This window comes from Phasianus colchicus, chromosome 1, assembly GCF_987193195.1.
Source record: "Phasianus colchicus chromosome 1, bPhaCol1.hap1.1, whole genome shotgun sequence".
Taxonomy (NCBI): Eukaryota; Metazoa; Chordata; class Aves; order Galliformes; family Phasianidae; genus Phasianus; species Phasianus colchicus.
In genome coordinates, this window is record NC_143436.1 from 129,360,769 (window position 1) to 129,379,811 (window position 19,043).

Genomic DNA, 19,043 nt, shown 5'->3' on the forward strand with positions numbered 1-19,043 from the left:
CCTGTAGTAGCCTGTTGATTTGTGGGGTTACTTGACAGATACTCAGATGTCTATCATTAAAGCAGAGTTGCATTGGAGAGATACTAGATTGCAGTTTAAAAAGAAAACAAACAAAAAACAGAGATATACATGCATAAGACTGATGCAGACAATTAGCTTCTGACTGTGGAAAACTGGCACAGTGGCTTTTTTTCCTATTTAGAAACTGTATGGTAAAAACAAGAAAAACATATCCACTCTGTGCTTCGAGTCCATGTGGCAGGCTGAACTGATGTCAGAAAGCAACAGAACTTTAAATGGGGTTTGATTTATGTTTTTGCATTATGTAGGAAATTATATAGTGGTCCATACAATCCCAAGTAACAGGACAAATTTAAGCCAACAGTCTTTTTCAGCCACTGTGTTGAAGTATTTACGCTAAAGAAAACTGTTAAATTAACATTGGCATGTCTTTAGTAGTGTTCTGTATTAATACTAAGAATATTTACACTTCACTTTTATCAATAACAGTTTCTAGAGCCTTTACAGAAATTTTCTTCTGAAATTTTTAAATGCTATTTGAGAATGGATTTCTAAGATTGGGATTTTGAAACGTAATATTTGTGTTAGCGCATTTGTTCCCATTCTGTATCAGATAGAACTTTATTTGGATATTCTAGATTTATTTCCTCTTTCTTGCATAATAGCTCTTTATATGGAGAATATTATGTTCGTTCTAGTGCCAAACAACAGTGATTTCATCTCCTTGCTTTGAACAATGTTACATTATTTTCTGTATGGTATAGTATGAGTGAATGTGGAAAGGTAATGACCATGTGAAGTGAACTCTAGATGCCTAATGCATCTTTCTGTAGTCTCTCAGGAGTATCAGTTGATACTGTTTTAGGAATATAAACAAAGCCATCCCTTTGAGGAATACTTTGTTCCACTTGTGAATCATCGGTTATCTTGTTAACCCTTACCTCAAAATAAATCAGTGAGTGTTCCAGGCTGAATACTGAAATAGTCTTTAAGGAGAGTATTCTTTTTGACTCGCTACTTGATTTATTGTGTAAAACTTAATTTATAGAAAATGAAATACAGAGTCCCAGTGATCCAATGTACTGACTATAGCTTATAGATAATAGGTCATTTTGGTCATTTCCAGAAGGGCATTTGTTTGCTGCAGTTACGAGACTGAGTCCTTTGTGCGTATGATAATATGAAAATATGATAGTATGATAATATGATAGTATACAAATCTTCAGTGTATCCTGTTCAGAATAAAAATAGAGCTAAAGTTTTTTGAAGAATGCTTAGTTGCATCAGAAATCCTTTTCTGTTTTTGTCTGCATAACAGCTGAAGAGTAAGGTAAACATTAAAATAATTTCAAGTACCTTTGAAGACTTCTATGCTATATAAGCTTCAATAGCTTGTATAAAATTGTAGACCATATCTTTAAATAAAGGCTTGCAAATTAGGCATGATTTTGCTGTTGTTAATTGGAAAAACTGTATTTCTTTCTTGTGTTCAATATCTGCTTATTAACAACATTGTTATTTAAAAAAAAATTGGTAGATGAATGAATTGACTTTTTTTTCTTTTTAATAACACATTCATGAGATTGTGTTGTTTGTTTTGTTTTCCTTTTGACACTGCTGAAGGTTGTAGAATCAGAGAATGGTTTGGATTGGAAGAGACCTTAAAATCATTTAGTTCTAACCCCCCTGCTATGGGCAGGGACACCTACTAGATCAGCCCTCTTGGCCCTGCTATGGAGCTGTTTTCAAAGCTCTTGTGTTTCTTGTGTGCTGTGAGTTCTATAGAGATGGGATCTCATCAGAGCAAAGCAGAGGGAGAGAATCACCTCCCTCAACATGTTAATCATGCTTTTTTTTTTTTTTTTTTTTGCGGCAGCCCAATGTAAGGTTGTCCTTGCCTTGGCTACAGGTGCACATTGCTGGCTTATATTGAGTTTTTCATTGAACTCCTTCTTACAAAGAAAAATTGTGTATATATCATTTGGCATAGTTTTGGTGATAAATATGAAGAATTGAGTGGGCTGCTAATGATTTTCTTCTTGATACACTTCTACCTTTAAGGTAGAAGTGAAAGCGTGAATAATGAACTTTGAAGCCTCAAGGCCTTAAGCAACTCACTGTCCAGGCTTTGTCTTCAGTATTTTTTTGGCATCATGAATTAGCTCCAAGTCAGTGAAATTAAAAAAAAAAAAAAAAGAGAAAAAAAAAGTTTAAAAAAAATGGAAGGGAAAAGAAGGTTGATCTTTAATTTTTTTTTGAGTGCAAAATGTGGGTACTGACTATGAACTTTACTTTTGGTGCTGCTTTGGTAGGATTTTCTTTCTAAATATTAATGTGTCTTGACTTCAACCTGGCCTTTTTGGTTAAGACTCAGTTTCTCAGTTTTGCTTGTATTTAAATATATACACCTGCAAGTCTGTTTCTGAAGTAGGATCTTCTATGCTTAATTCCGTAGTAACACAACATAGGATATCCTATGGTATCTTCAACCTTGTATTTTGCTATTTAGTGATTTCTTGAATATTTCAATGAAAGTACTAATAATTTAAATAACTTAAATTAGACAGAAGTCACAGATTTGTCTACAGAGTTAGACAGAATTTATTCTTCAGTGTTATGCTTTAAAAACATTCTATAAATACCACAGTAAACAGTGGATAGATATTTTTTTTAAATCTTTTAAAATACAGATTTTTTATACAGTGTGAAATGTCCCCTTGATTTTCTTCTCCTTTAGCACTATTTTGCATGAAGATTGAAGTGGAATGTAATTGAAGTGACTATTACAAGCGGTAACAGTCCCTCAGAGGCTTCTGTCCAGTGTTGGTCAAGTACAAAGAATGTGGCTTTTATTACATTCACTTAGTAATACTAAACCTCTGTACTTCTGAAAGATTTTTTCCATTTGATTTTTAGAAGGACACAGTCAAGGATATTAAGCCTGATACCTTCTTTGAATTAATGTGGGAATGACTTCCTCCAAGTAGTTCTGGGGAGAAAAACAAAACAAAAAAGGAGAGAAAGATATCTACAAGATCAATTGTGGGGTGGAACAAAATATGCTGATTACATTAAAAAAAAATTAAAAAAAAAAAATCCTATAAATCCTAGAAGGTTGTAGGGGCATGTATTTGGGGGCTGAAAAGGAAAATGGCTAAGCAGGTGTTAGATATTAAGTAATAGTATTTAGCTTTTCATAATTTAGATGATGCTACTTTAAAAATTTGGACATAAGATGTTTCATGTATCTCTGATATTTATCAGATGCCGTGCAACTTCCATTTCTGTAGAATGAATGACTTCAAATCCTTCTTGGGTTATTGTATTCATATTCAGGGCAACAAGGCTTGTGAAGGGCATGGAGAATATGCCCTAGGAGGAGCTACTGAAGGAATGGGGGCTGCTTAGTCTGGAGGCTGAGAGGAAACCTTATTGCTCTCTTCCGATATCTGAAGAGTGCTTACAGCGAGAGCAGGGCTGGTCTCACTGGTGATAGGTGACAGGACAAGGGGAATTGGCCTTAAGTTAAACCAGGATAAGTTTAGGTTGGATATCAGGAAAAACGTCTTTACAGAAAGGATTGTGAAGCACTGGAATAGGCTCCCCAGGGAGGTGGTTGAGTCACCATCCCTGGATGTGTTTAAAAACCGTTTGGATGTGGTGCTCAGGGACATGATTTAGCAGAGGGTTGTTAGAGTTAGGGTAGTATGGTTAGGCTGTGGCTGGAATTGATGATCTTTAAGATCTTTTCCAACCTGAGCAATTCTATGATTCTATAAGCCTTTTCTTTTTTCTTTTGTCACCAAGTTTTTTTATGAGGTGAAAACATATTTTGGGGCGCAGCCATTTTCTTTGAATTGGTCAGCTTTATTTAATGGTTTTCTGTTTTTTTTCTGGGAACAATTATTCTTCTGTACATAAAGTAGTTTACCATCAACATATAGAAGCTAATAGATTCAACTACAGCAATTGACAGAACAAAAGCTACTGAAACAACTTATTAAATACCTGAACCATGCTATATCTTCTACATAGGTGTTGTTTTAAATGTTCAAGACAATGACAGCTCCCATTAGTTAGAAGTCCTTGAAAAAGTTATTGACCTAATGACATAAAATGCTTCAGGTTCCTTTTCATGTAAAAACAAGCTAAATATCTCTATTCAAAGTGTCAGTAAGGCAACTGATCAATCATATATATGCTTGCTTGAAAGAGAATGTGAAGGAGATAATGATGAGAAAGCTTTAATGTCGTTTTAGATAAAGATTTACCTTGAGAATGTGCAACAAATCTTTTGTGTGTGTATGTGATTTTTATGTGTTCTCATGCATGTTTTATTCAACATCTCTATTTTTGGTTCCACTGGGAGGGAAAAAATTACTGGAAAGCAATTCTAGTTCATCAGAATAAGTGAAAAATTGAGTGAAAAATTAATGATTTATAAGAATTCATTCTTTATCATAGAATCATAGAATGGCCTGGGTTGAAAAGGACCGCAATGATCATCTAGTTTCAATCCCCTGCTATGTGCAGGGTCGCCAACTACCAGACCAGGCTGCCCAGAGCCACATCCAGCCAGGCCTTGAATGCCACAAGGGATGGGGCATCCACAACCTCCTTGGGCAACCTTGTTCCAGTGCGTCACCACCCTCCGGATGAAAAATTTCCTCCTAATATCTAACCTAAACCTCCCCTGTCTCAGTTTAAAACCATTCCCTCTTGTCCTATCAAAGGTAAATTTCAAGTATTCTTTCCTCACAGCTAAATAGCATTCAGTTCCTTTTGGCTTGAGCTACCTCTAGGACACTGAGTTCAATTTTTTACTATTTTAGTGCTAATCCCAGTTCAGGGGGTAGGAGGTATTCACAAAAGCAGATGCAAAAATAATCAATGTCTGGAGAGATTAGGATTCATCATTTTGAGTTATAATATAAATGTAGATTGAAACTCTTTACTAATACCATGAATCTTGGAATCAGAGAGAGCATCCAGAGGAGGTCTACAAAGATGGTGAAGGGTGTAGACGCTAAGACATATGAGGAACGGCTGAGGTCCCTCTGTGTGCTCAGCACAAAGCAGAGGAGCTGAGGGGAGGCCTGACAGCGGCTGCAGCTCCTCACAGGGAGCGGAGGGGCAGTGCTGAGCTCTGCTCTGTGTGACAGCAACAGGGCCTGAGGGAACGGTGTGGAGCTGCAGGGGAGGGCAGCTGGGGGTTAGGGAAAGGGGCTGCACCAGAGGGCGGTGGGCATGGAATAGGCTCCACAGGGTAGTTGCATGGCCCCGAGTGCTGGAGTTCAAGGAGTCACAGAATGGCCTGGGTTGGAAGGGACCTCTAGGATCATGAATCTCCAACCTTCCTGCTGCAGGCAGGGCCACCAACCTCCCCATTTAATATTAGACCAGGTTGCCCAGTGCCCCATCCAATCTGGCCTTGAATACCTCCAGGTGTGGGGCATCCACAGCCTCTCTGGGCAGCCTGTTCCACCACTCTCATAGTGAAGAACTTCCCCCTGACATCCAACCTAGATCTTCCCTCAACTTAAAACTGTTTCCCCTTGTCCTGCTGTTATCTACCCTTTCAAAGAGTTGATTCCCATCCTGTTTGTAGGCTCCCTTCAGGTACTGAAAGGCTGCAGTGAGGTCACCCTGCAGCCTTCTTTTCTCCAGGCTGAACAAGCCCAGCTCCGTCGGCCTGTCCTCATAAGGGAGGTGCTCCAGTCCCCTGATCATCTTCATGGCCCTCCTCTGGACCCTCTCCAACAGCTCTCTGTCTTTTTTTGTACTGGGGGCTCTGGACGTGGACACAGTACTCCAGATGTGGCCTCACGAGGGCAGAGTAGAGGGTGACAATCACCTCCCTGTCCCTGCTGGCCACTCCTCTTTTGATGGAGCCCAGGATACCATTTGCTTTTCGAGCTGCAAGAGCACACTGTTGGCTCATGTTAAGCTTTTCATCCATCAGGACCACCAGGTCCTTCTCTGCAGAAGGGCTGCTCTCAAGGACTGCTCCTAAGAGTCTGTATAGATGCCTGGGATTTCTCCAGCCCAGGTGCAAAACCTTGCACTTTGTTGTGTAGAACCTCATTAGGTTCTTCTATGCCCACCTTTCAAGTCTGTTGAGGTCCCTCTGAATGGCATCCCTTCCTTCCACCGTGTCAACCGCACCACTCAGCTTGGTGTCATCAGCAAATTTGCTGAAGGTGCACTTGATTCCATCGTCGATGTCAGTGATAAAGATCTAAACTGCACCAGTCCCAAGACAGAACCCAGGGAACATAGAACCATTGATGACCGCCCTCTGGCTGCAGCCTTTCAACCAGTTTCTTATCCATCGACTGGTCCACCCATCGAATCCACATCTTTCCAATTTGGAGATTAGGATGTGGTGGGGGACCATGTCAAAGGCCTTGCTCAAGTCCAGGTAAATGACATTGGTTGCGTTTCCCATGTCCACCAATGCTGTCACTCCATCACAGGCCACCAGACTGGTTAAGCATGACCTTCCCCTAGTGAAGCTGTGCTGGCTGCCACAGATCACATGCTCATTCCTCATATGATCAAGCATGTCATCCAGGATGATCTGTTCTGTGATCTTCCCAGGCACAGAAGTGAGACTTGCTGGCCTGTAGTTCCCCCGGTCCTCCTTGCTCCCTTTCTTGTAAATGGGAGTGACGTGACCCTTCCTCCAGTCATCCAGACATCACCTGACAGCCACGGCTTTTCAAATATGATGGAGAGCAGCTCGGCAACCACCTCAGCCAGCTCCTTCAGAACCCTGGGATGCACGCCATCCGGCCCCATAGACTTGTACACATTCAGTCTCATGAGGCGGTCTCTGCCCTTACAGTGGGTGGAGATTTACCGCCCCGGTCCCCACCTAGAGTTTTAGGGACAAGAGGGCTCAGAGACATGGGAAATACTAGAATCCTGGCTGCCAGTGAAGACCGAGGCAAAGAACTCATTCAGTACCTCAGCCTTCTCTTCATCCGTTGAAGCCAGTTTTCCTTTTACATTTACCAAAGGAGGTACACTCACTTTGGCCTGTCTATTCTGGCCAGTGTACCTGTAGAATATATTCCTATTGTTTTTCACAACCCTCACCAAATTCAGTTCTGCCTGTGCCTTGGCTTTCTTGATCCTACATCTGCAAGTCCAGACGGCATCCCTGTATTCTTCCCAGGTGACACACCCTTGTTTCCAGAGCTTGTACGCACCTTTCTTCCCCCTCAGCGTGCCCAGCAGGTCCTTGCCGAGCCATGCTGGTTTCCTACCTCCTCTGCCTGCTTTCTTATTCAGAGGAATGGAGAGCTTTTGTGCTCTCAGGAAGACATCCTTGAAGAGTAGCCAGCTCTCCTCAGCATCACTGTCTTTAAGGACAGCATCCCAGAGGATCTTGGCCAGCAATCCATTGGACAGCTTAAAGTTCGCTCTTCCAAAGTTCAGAGTCCTGACCCCACTCTTTGCCAGGCCCACATTCCTTAAGATCACGTGCGTGTCTGTACGATGCTCTCAGGCATAGGGTTTGAATTTTGGGTGGTTCTGTGTGGAGCCAGGAATTGGACTTCATGGTCTTTGCGGGTGCCTTCCAACTAAGAATATTCTATAATTCTGTTCTGAAATAGCAGGGGCTCATACACAATAAAGAGAAAGAAGAAATCTCCAAAGCTTCTGATAATTTAGTTTAAAAACATTCAGATATTTACAGTGTTTTCATAGATACCCATCAGATTGTGATCAAAACAATTTATCTGGAATTGGAAAATAACTCCTGCAATGGTTGTTCTGTTGAATTGTTCTTGAAATCAAGAACCTGGCTCAGAACTTTCTGGAAAAATAGGAAGCTTGACTGGTATGCTTTAATTCGCACGGTCATTCCTGACCATTCTTAATTCAAAAAGAATTAAATGCATGATTCAGCACCAGGAGTTACATATATAATCGTTTAGTATTCTTCTCTGGCATATCAAATTTTGTGGGAATTTGAAAATAGGCTAAGCCAAGTTCTGTAGTGTTATGCACAGTTTTAGTATTGTGGTGTCATAGACTCTCTTTGTACATAGAAAGAACTGACACATATTCAGGACGTTTGAAATTTGGAAGCAGGAAAGAAGTGGACATTTCTTTTTTTTTTTTTTTTTTTCTTTCAGGAAAGCAGGAGCTGTGAATCTTTTGAGGCGAGAGCAAGACTGTATTAAGAACATGCAGTGGTTTCTTTTCAACTTGAGATAAAGAATTGGTGGTACTGAGCTTTGAGTTGAAAAGTGGCTTAACAAAGGGATTAATCCAAAATCCAAAATAGAAGTAAGAAAAGTGTTCCAGAACACTGGAACACCAATTCAAGTGGTATTTCTGGGGCAAGTAATATTCTATCCTGCATAAACTGACGATCTCACCCGGAATCTATAAAGCAGTTTTTTTTTTTTTTTTTCTGTCTGGTGTTTCAGATTGTTGCTAAGTAGAAAACATGTTCTTGATCCATGTAGTTCCTAGTGGAAGCTTAGGAATAGCACAGTGGATGAATGAACAAAATCATAGAACTCTGGCAAAGCTGCGTGTGGGAAACTGTATGAGGCAGTTTGGTCCCATTTTCTATGCTGTTAAGCTCTTAGACACTTGATAACTGAAGGATATACAAAAGCTTCGCAAAAGGTATTGCGTAACAGTCACTTATTTAATAAGGTAACATAGAGCAATAGGCAGCATATTAAACATCTAAATTTTTTTTATCTCTGTTTTGTTTTTAGGTGTAGGTCAGAACTCTGTGGGAAGGTGGAGGTATAGAGGTGGTGGTTATGAACAGCAGCCCACAGTTGTTTTATGGTACGATATGAAGACTCTGGGCATGTTGAGTGTGCGGTGGTCTGCAAGCCATTTTGACGCGATACTAGTCTTTGTGTTGGAAATACTTGAACAAAAACTGCTTTGATGTCCCAAATCCTCGTCTTGTGTTACTTTGTGTTACTTATCTGTTGTAGAAGTCCACAGTTGCTTGTGTTGTATGATTTCCTCTTCTTTCTCTAAAATATTTAATCTTCTGGTAAGTTTGGGCATGCTCCTCTCATTGCTGTGTCCCTTCTTCCCCCTCTTTGTCAAGAATAATGAAAGCCCCCTCTGCCTTCTAAGGCATGTATTGCTAGGCTGTTGAAGAGAAGACAGATTAAGGAGCAGGCAGGTTAGACACTGAGTAGTAAGACTGTAATCTGATACAGTTTGCCTACTTTATCTCTGAAATTCTGCAGAATTGTCTGTCTTGTTTGTAGCTACCAACAAAGACTAATATATGGCATGGTATGAAATGTTTATCGTAACTGTAATAACTGTAAACAACAAATGCATCTGATGGTTTCTGTAGGCATCTGTGGAAATTAGGACTAGCCCCTTTGGGACTCAGAAAGCAGCCCTTAGGGCTGTGTAGCTCACTTGACCTAATTTATTCTTTGTTAAAACAGATGGTATCTATCTGAGCAGGGCAAACTTACTTTTAAGAAAGAACTGGAGATTGAAAGAGTAGGAAGTTGGAACAGTTAGGCCTAATTAATGGGGGCAAACAAAGAGGCAAACTGAACATTAAATCAGTCATATACATCAATAGCAAAATAGTCTGTGCGTGATTAGTCACTCTATTATATCAGTTGATCTAGCATAGCAGGATTGGTTTTCCAATCATCAGAAGTACCTGAGATTGAATCAGAAAAATTCCCACCTTTGCTGTTGTTTTCTCCCAGATTTTAAAAAACAAAATCCTGGATGCTGTGGATGTTCTTGTGGGCAATGTTAGGGAATGCAGCTTGTTTTATGTGACTGAGAATGCTCATTTTGGTCCCCAGCAGTATTTGCCCTCCTCCCTTTTTGTGTGTTTAACAAGAGAAGGTTACTTACTTGAGAAGATTGTTGACATTCCTTCAAGTTCTGCAATCACATTAAATTTGCAAAGAGGATCCAAAAAATTTATTGTTTCTGTTGTAAACAGATTATACTGGATTAGTGGTTAGCATTTTGCATGCTTGTTCTGTTTATTCCTTTCGACCTGAAAATTTTGGAATTGTGTTGCATACTGCAGATAGCGCAAGCATTCTACACTGCTTTTGTTACTGGTGGCCAGAAACCTCTGTTTGCTATATGCCTTCAAGGGGAGATAGGGTCTCATCTAGAATGGTACAGTTTATGAAATTCTCTTGTTTTGAGAACTGAACGCTAAGTAAAAGTCAGTAGAATATTGTCCAAATTTGTAAACACCCTATTTCCTTTCATAGCTATATGTTAAGTGTCTGAATATTAAAATGTAATTCTAAGGTGTGTTTTTTTATCTATCATAGAGGGTGAAATTTAGTCTGTTCAAATACCTGAGCTTTGAGGAGATCAGGACAAAAAAAATTGCACAAGCATTAACAGAAGTTGTTCCATGACCTTATTGTCTCCTTCCTGGGGGGCAAGAGACAGTGGTGCTTTGACACAAGACAGGTAACCATGCCTTTGTCTGCTTCGTAGAACTTTCTTTTGGTTTTATGGCTGCTGAGCCTCCATTTTACCCACAGCCAATTCACTGCTTCAGTCTGTAAGGCTTTTTGCCATGAATGTGCTTGTGGTAGTGTATAAAAGCAGAAATGAAATTACATTTCTGTACATTTATACTGCTCTTTTCTTTGAGTTTCTGCAAATTCTCTTGTCCTTTGATTCTTATTAATGACACACAGTTTTTTTTTGCTTGAAAAAATAAATAAATATGTAGTTGATTTACCCTTTTATTCTCTTTCTAAGAGGAAGAGTTTGAGTAAAGAACTTAGTGTGCAAGCAGTCCTCAGTTTAAACTGCAGGATATCACTGCTGTTTTTCTTTTGGGTTTTGAGTGTGTAAATTGTTTGCCAGAAGCACTGGAAGGGTGCTGGTTGTATCTGGATACTATCACTAACAACTGATGTAGGCGTAACAGATCTTCTCAGAAGATCTGAATGGGAGAAAATTCATATCACGAGAAGAAATACCTAAAAACAGATGTTGGAGGACTTATTGGTCTGTTGAGTTAGAGGGGTTCTGGATTGCTATCTTGATTTCCATAGTGGCTTGGAGTCAGGCTAAGGATGCTGCATGCAGCCAGTCTAAGAATGGGGCTGGTTTGGGAGATTGTAGGCTCTTGCTCACCTGTGTGGCCTCCTGCTTTACCCCCAGGCTCTCTGGATGAGGTTTTGCCACTCATCTGTTATTGCATGCCAGGCTCTGCAGCTCCTGGCAGGAAGACTTTTAAAGAGGCCGTGTTTCCAAAGTTAAATTAAGTTTCTTGCAGATCCTGCTGTAAAAATAGTGGAACATAATGTTGATATCATTATTTGTAAGCACAACTGTTTTTAATGTTAGACCAATAGCAGAGTGAAAATAAAACACTTTAAAATAAAAATTTCTTGGACATACACGAAGTCATGAAACAGGAGGGCATTAAAAACCTCTGGCTTTCCACCTGAATACGTTTGTGCAAGATGTCTATTGAAACAGGTACCAAAACATACATGAAAACTGCATTTTCGCGTGCAGTAGCTATTGTCACTTTCCCAAGACAGCATTTGGAAGTCTTTAATTTTTAAGATGATTTTTAGTTTTGATGTGTAATAGAACTGTAGTTATTCTTGACAGTCTTTTTCAAGATACTTCAATTTGCATTTCAGCTCCTAATTCTGAAATGAGCAAAGATGTTTATTTTCGTGTATGCGTCCAATAAAGATGTAAATAATAAGTATTTAGGTCTGGACAGATAGCCATGCTTGGATGTTCTGTTTGTTTTTTTTTTATGGTGTTATTTTTTTGTTTCGTTTCCTGCATAGGCTCATCCAAATTAAAATGAGATTGTTTACAGTTACAGTCATGCAATGTGACTGCATTGCTAAGGGATTTAATTGCATGATAAATTTTCCAGAGTAACCTGGTGTCTTACTTTGATATAACAGCAAGCATTGTCTGAGACCTGTTTACAGTTTTTGTGGTTAAAGAGCTGTAATTGAGGACAGGTGGGAATATGTGTTTGTTAATTCTTTCTGTTTTGGGTGTTTGTTTTCTGTTTTTGTTTTTTAAAGAAGCTTTGATTATAATCTTTTGGATGACTGTAACCCTGGGTGAGTTTGTGTAGTGAGAAATTGAAAGCTGGTTTTGAAAGCTGTATTGGTAGTGGAATTGCATGTTTTTGTAAAACTGAATTGCTGAAGTTGTTAGTTCCTCGTTTGTGTATTTTGTTCTGGGTTTAGCAAATGCTGTGCTCTTAAACAAAAATACAAGTGACTGAAAAGGAAAAAAAAGAATTAAATAAAATGTAAATGTTTTAAGGAAGTACACATGATGAAAACAAACATTGGAGGTTGGGGGAGGGGGATGACAAAACAAACAGTAAGTTTTCTGAATTTGCTATAGGCAAAAGCTCTTCTTTTTTTTTTTTCTTTTTCCCCCTCTTTTTTTCTTGTCTCTGTAATGCAGACTATTTTTTTCTCCCATCCTTCCCCTTTCCACATACATATTCATTCTCTTCACCCCACTACATGTCATAGGAAGTTTCCTTGTAGGATAGGGTGATCATCAACCCGCTCTGCAGTCAGCTGACGTACCAGCTCATAACTCTGCAACAGGTCACTGGGCTGCCTTCCTACTGCGTGTGCGAGGCAGTAATTGTGAGCAGAAGTACAAAATTCTGACAGCCTTGGAAGGGACTTCTGAAGAAGGGAGTGGCCCTTTATAAATTGACAATTGATGTGAATGCCAAGTGTCTCATTTTGTGGGAAGTACTTCTGTCAGAGAAAAGGATTGAAAATGTGCTGCACCATTCTAGAGGAACCTATATGACATTGTTTAATGAAAACAAAACGATGAGCAACCAGCCACCCAGAGAGCTGAAATGGGAGTTCATCTTGAGATGTGTAACATTGTGCTGCTCACAAATAGAAGTGTTGCTAAACATAATACTTTTAACTCTGCTTTCTCTGAAATAATACTCAGTTCAGTTCTGTATAATTATCTCGAGTGCAAAGCATTTAAAGGGAACTTTAATAATTGCTATGTTGCCTGATGAGAAATGCCAGTGTTTTGGACTGGCTTTTATTTGCCTTTTATATTTTTTAGAAGGAATTGAGAAGGGAATGCAACAACATTCTACAAAAAAAAAAAAAAAAAAAAAAAAAAAGTGTGCGTGAAATCTTCTACTAACAGTCAATACAGCAGTGCGGCACTACAAGAAGATCTTATTGCTATTTATAAGTATAAGTGAGCAACTTTTAAGCTTTTTTTCCCGTCATGTACTGAGTCATTTCACTGCTCTGTAGATATTTAAGGGAATAATCTCCTTGCCTGAATATTTGCTGACAGCTGTTTTCAGTCACTCAAGCCTTAGTAGATTAATACTTTGTATTGTTTGTTTTGTTATCTATTTTGTATATTCTTCTGTGTTTTGGGTTCCTACATTTTAAGCACTAATTTAGCTATCTGGCTTTAATAAATAAACTGTAGAAAGTTAAATTGTTATTTTTATTAAGTAAATGTCAGGCCTGTTACAGTTCTTCCTTAGAGGTGATTTTTTCCCTTTATGTGATACACCATGTATATATGTAGTTGACATTACCTTCCCCTTCCAATCTGAATTGAAATTGATGTCTGAAATTTAAGAGAATGTTTCCCTGCCTTTCTTCTGTACTTGAGAACAGTTTTGCATGTTTCGTTTCTTTTGGGTACATTTGAATTTTCAAATTACACATCAATTTTTTTTGTAGATCATCTTTAGTCTTTCTCAGGACCAATTCCCTTCTTAGCAAGAAATGCTTCTACTATTTATCCAAAGAGTGGCGATATCCCGGTATTGTTATTTTTATTAAAACATTATCACTGAAATATGACAAATCTTTTCCTTACCCTCCCCCCAAAAAATGATGTGCGGGAACAGCTAATATAATGTAATGTTGATGGGGAGGAAAAAATAAAAAAAAAAAGAAATTGAGATCCTGTGTTTTTAAACCCAGCAAATTGTCTTGGCTTTTTTTTTTTTTTTTTTCTTTTTTCTTTTTCCCTTTGTAAGTTGATGGTTTTCTTCAATTTTTCAGGCACAGGTACATTTGGACGTGTTCACCTGGTGAAGGAAAAAATGGGAAAACATTACTTTGCACTGAAAGTAATGAGCATTCCAGATGTCATTCGACTGAAGCAAGAGCAGCACGTGCACAATGAAAAGTCAGTTTTGAAAGAGGTCAATCACCCATTTTTGATCAGATTGTAAGTTGTATTGATTTTCTCACTTTGCAGTTAAACTAATGCATTTAAAGCTAAGTGTTCCAGAGTCTTATTGCAAGCTCTTGTATACTTAACAAACGCCAAATGTTTATTTTCTATTAAGTAATCTAAAGTAAGACTTCAAACTAAAGTAGTGTGGAAGAATCAAGAGTATAAGCTTAAGTATCACAATTTAAACATTTAAGCAATAATTTATTAGAAATTTTATTTTTATGCTGTCTCTGTAATAGTTTCTTGTTTTCAAATTACAGCAGAGATTTTCTTACGGGAGGAAAAAAATATAATTGAAGAAAAGTTAACCTTAGCTTATCAAATTGAGAACTATAATAATTCTTCATGTTAGAATAATAAAAATTTCTATGTATGTATGTACTATCAATATATTGATGAAGATATAGTTAGATTTAATTATATCTTTTGAAAACTTCTCTGAACGTTTTTCGTTGTTGAGGTCACAGCAGCACTTCATATGTTTTGTTATTCCCATATTTGAGGTGTAATTATGGTATTTGTACAAATTAAATAGTTAATAGAGAATACTTTTTTTTTAGTTCAGGTCTAATAATTTTATTGATCTCTTTTATTAATGAGAGAAAGGAGCACACTTCTCTATTCAGTCTTTTTTCATTGGATAACTAAACTTTTGGGTAATTGTACAGTTAATTTCCATTTCCATTTTCTCATAAATGGATCCAGGGCCATTGACCAAGATTTGTTTTGCGTTTATCTGCCTTAACCTCTTCTACTAACGTGAGACATTAGGTTTAGTTAATCTCTAAGCAAAGGGAGCGCAGCCTCCTTCAAAGCCGAGAAAGCATCAAAGAGAGAAGGCGCAAAAGCATGATAATCATGCTCTTGTTGTGTGGAAAAAGCCCTGCAGGAGGAGTCTTTTTCCCTTGTGTGCTATTGCTTTTTCCAGAACGGTGATGCTATTAGTTTCTAGCCAGTGTTCACAAATCCTCCATGTGTGCTAATATCAGTGAAATGAGTTCTAGGGTATGTAGCATTTGATATGCATGTAGGAAAGCGAGTTGGAGAGGCTGAGAATGCATCTGGTTAAACTGGTTAAAGTATGGGCAGAACAGGAGGAACAGGATTTTACATGTAGACTTATGTACATGTATAAATTCTATTTAAGAAAGAGAGAGGGAAAAATGCTGCACAGCTCTAGAAGCACAGATTTACAGGTGTGGGAACAAGAAAACTTGTATGAAAAGTCAGACAGGATCATGAGGATTGATGTCCCCAGGGAAGCAGTGGTCAGAAATGCAAATGGACAAGTTTTCTTGGATTTCATTCTTGCCCTGTTTCCAAAATGTAAGGTTTTAAAGCTTCAAGAAAGGAATGTAAGTCAAATAGAAGTTCACTTGTGTGCGAGGCAACTGTTTATCATGTCTTTCAGCTCTCTTCCTTTTTTTTTTTTTCCTGTGGACGTGCTGTGTGTGATGCTGCATGAACTGTGCTTTTTTTTTTTTTTTGGTCTGTGTCCCTTGGCAAGAGAGATTTAAAGCAACCCAGCTGAAATGAGTTAGTTAAATTTTAAGTTGTGTTTAAATATTGTATTTGTGTGCTTTAGGCTAAACAAGCATTTATGGACAGTGAACACTAACTTTTTGTCAAACAGGGCTTTTCCCAGCCTCCTACTTTCTTGATGCATGTGTTTCTTCCATTATTTTCTTTTTACTATTACTGATCAGAAAAAAGAATAATATTTTGTATAGTTCTGTTTCAGATCCTTTCAACTACATTATTTTCATCTATTTATTGTGTTCCCATTTAGTATCACTAACTTAAACACAGGTAGTATTATCCTCTGGCTACAAATCAAGGATTATGTGCCAGTAAAGCTTAATTCTATTTTTTGTAGCACTTTATGATGAAGACTTTTAAAGTATTGCTGCACATCATCTATTTCTGGCATTCATCCTATATCTTCTCATATATAAAACCTTCAAGATTTTTTTTTTTTCATTTTCCTGTTGCATTTAAGAAAGAACATATACAGAGGATCTTTATCAGTTTTCAAACAGAGAAGTTAGTTATCTACTATACTCTTACGCTGTTTTTTGGAGGAAATGTTTATGTTCTCAGGAGAGCTGTTCATTGGAGACTCATAGGCAATCTTTATTGATACATTTGAGTGAATTATCATAATTCAGTGGGTTCAGCAGTTCATATGGTACTGTGATTTTAACATGAATCTTGACATTTCAAGAAAACTAGAATTAATAAAAATAATCTCTCAGCCCTATAGCAGTCTCATTTTCTTTTTAATTATTATGTTACTGTTATTTGGATATGTGGTGTACATCTTCATTAATATGGGTAGAAAAAAAACCAGCTTAGCTCAGGGGAGTGTGAGACAGAAGATTCCTGTATTCTATACAAAAGTATTTGTAAACTATGTGGAGTTATTTTCTTCATTCTTGACTGTTATTTATTGCACTTAATGAGAGAATGTATCACAGTATTTCTTAAATAATTCACAAAATTTCTTAAAGACAACAATCTGAACAAAAAAAAGTTCTCAGTAGGCTAATACTGAGACATAGAAATGAAAGAATGCTGTCATTTTTTACTTTTCTGTTATTTTTGTTAAAGATAGTAGAGGAAGCATTATGATCTTATGCTTATTTACTAACTTCAGTTGAGGTTGTATGTTTCTATGTAGGAAGTAATAAGCAAAGGGAAGGAGAGCACTCTGGTGTCCTCTGTGTGAATATATTGGCAAAAATATATTTACAGAAGCAGCTTCTGCTCTTCCCCTCCCATGGCTTTGGCAGTATTTGATTAAATAAAATACAACTGTGAGAATTGTTGGGTCTTAGCAGACTAGCAGTATATGAAATCAGTTATTAGGTGTTTAGCAGATACCTGTTTTGTAAAAGGCAAAGGAGTTTCCTTTCTTAAGTGTTTGCTGTGCACATTCTGAACTATCTGTTTTTACTTTTCAGGTTAAGTCTAATACTTAAACAGCTGTTAGATAGTCCTAGATTGATTGGGTTTTACTGGTTGCACAGTAGTAACCATAAATAGATAGGTTGATCTGAAAGTAATGCCTCCTGTGTATTTCCATGGAAACTACAACGGATACAAAGAGCATAACAACACTAGTTGATAGAACAAATTCTCAGCTCCAAAACAGTAGTTTTCAACATTGTCACTACCATTAGCTGTGCATTTTTGCCGGTGGTGAACAAGAGCCTGCATGCCATGATCATGAAAGTCTTTGCAAGCAGAAGTGACCCACTGTTGCTACTGCTGGAATGCACCACCCACCACCTCACTGTACTCACATCCACTGCTTGGTCTTCATAAGCATTCAGGAAGCATCAAGGAGCATCAATGAGTGCCATTTTTTCCGCATGGAGGAATTCAGTTCCACACCTTTGCTCATCTACTCTTGCATGTGAGACACCGTTTTGTCAGACTGCCTCCCTGCTGCCATCTTTCACACAGCAACAAACTCTTAATGGGATATTGGTGGGAAGGTTCAGCCTCTACTGCCATATACTACCAACAGCCGCCTCTGATGTCCTGGGCCAACACATTAAAACAGAAGGCATTACTTTCAGAGTAACTCTTGAATATTATCTACATACTTGGGGCAAAAGATTTCAGTTTACATTAATTCTGCAGCAAATTACTGAGATAATTTGTTTATGCAGTAAAATAATATTTTTATTACAGATTCTGGACCTACCACGATGAACGCTTTTTATACATGTTAATGGAATATGTACCAGGAGGAGAACTTTTTAGTTACCTGCGCAACATGGGCCGTTTCAACAACAGCACGGGACTGTTTTACTCTACAGAAATTATTTGTGCAATAGAATACCTGCACTCCAAAGAAATAGTTTACAGAGACTTAAAACCTGAAAATATATTACTAGACAAAGAAGGACATATCAAACTTACTGATTTTGGATTTGCTAAAAAATTGGTGGATAGGTAAGTGCATTTTTACTGTTTAACATAAAAATAAGAGTTGGAAAAGTTTGATTTCAGAGCTAAGCATTTCACAAATATGAAGTCACATAATAAAAAGGAAGTGGGCTTTCTTGAAATCATTGTAACACTTTAGGCTTAATTAGGAGTAGCATCACAGGTGAACAACTGTAGGAAAATATTTTTGTATGCGTACATTTGTGTATTTGGGTTTTCAAGTAGTCCTTTTGTAAAAAGAGACTTCAGTAAAGTAAAATGAGGAGAAAATGATTGATCTCTGTGTCGATATGTTAAATAGGACACAATCTTCTGGACAAGTGGAATTACTAAATGCTTTGTAACTGCTGTTTCCTTCGGATTTCTTTTTAAAGACATTCTTGGTGATGTAATATTTTTAAGCTGGACACTGTGTTTTCATAACCTTGTTGTTAAAATGAAACTAATATGTAGGGACCAGGTTCAGCAAAAATAATTTAACTGATTTCTACAGTGCCGTAATCCCTTTTACTGGCATTATGTAAACATTTTGGCAACACATCATTTTTCTCCATTATTTCTCTGTTCTCTCTATTTGAACTACTCTTCCAGAATTACGTGTGTTTTTAAAAAGAAGCAAGAAAGAAGTGTTATTAGGTTGAACATAAGGGAAAAAAACTAGCTGTCAAGTTAGAAAAATGCCTTTGTAAGGTTTGATATCATACCCTAGCGCTATCTCTTTAGAGACCATATCCAGTTGGTCTAGGTTAGATAAATGGATGACTCTAGTTGAGTAAAATAGTTAATCATCTTTTCACTCACCTATTAGCTGCTACTTTTCC

At 37.8% G+C, this 19,043-nt stretch overlaps 1 protein-coding gene across 6 annotated transcripts in view; it reads left to right on the forward strand.

Moving 5' to 3' along the window:
- The window catches only part of PRKX (protein kinase cAMP-dependent X-linked catalytic subunit), a 59,538-nt gene that overhangs the window by 15,407 nt on the left and 25,088 nt on the right, over nt 1-19,043 (forward strand). For 5 of the 6 annotated variants that reach the window (XR_016460295.1, XR_016460296.1, XM_031596130.2 and 2 more), the window contains exons 2-3: nt 14,088-14,256; nt 17,965-18,228. Coding sequence is in view for 4 of the 6 variants with exons in the window: in XM_031596130.2 (XP_031451990.1) it covers nt 14,088-14,256; nt 17,965-18,228 (433 nt within the window). In the remaining 2 variants the exon portion in view is untranslated. Of the gene's footprint in view, nt 1-8,175; nt 8,842-14,087; nt 14,257-17,964; nt 18,229-19,043 lie in introns of those variants that run through there. The other variant, XM_090126098.1, reaches the window with a different exon arrangement.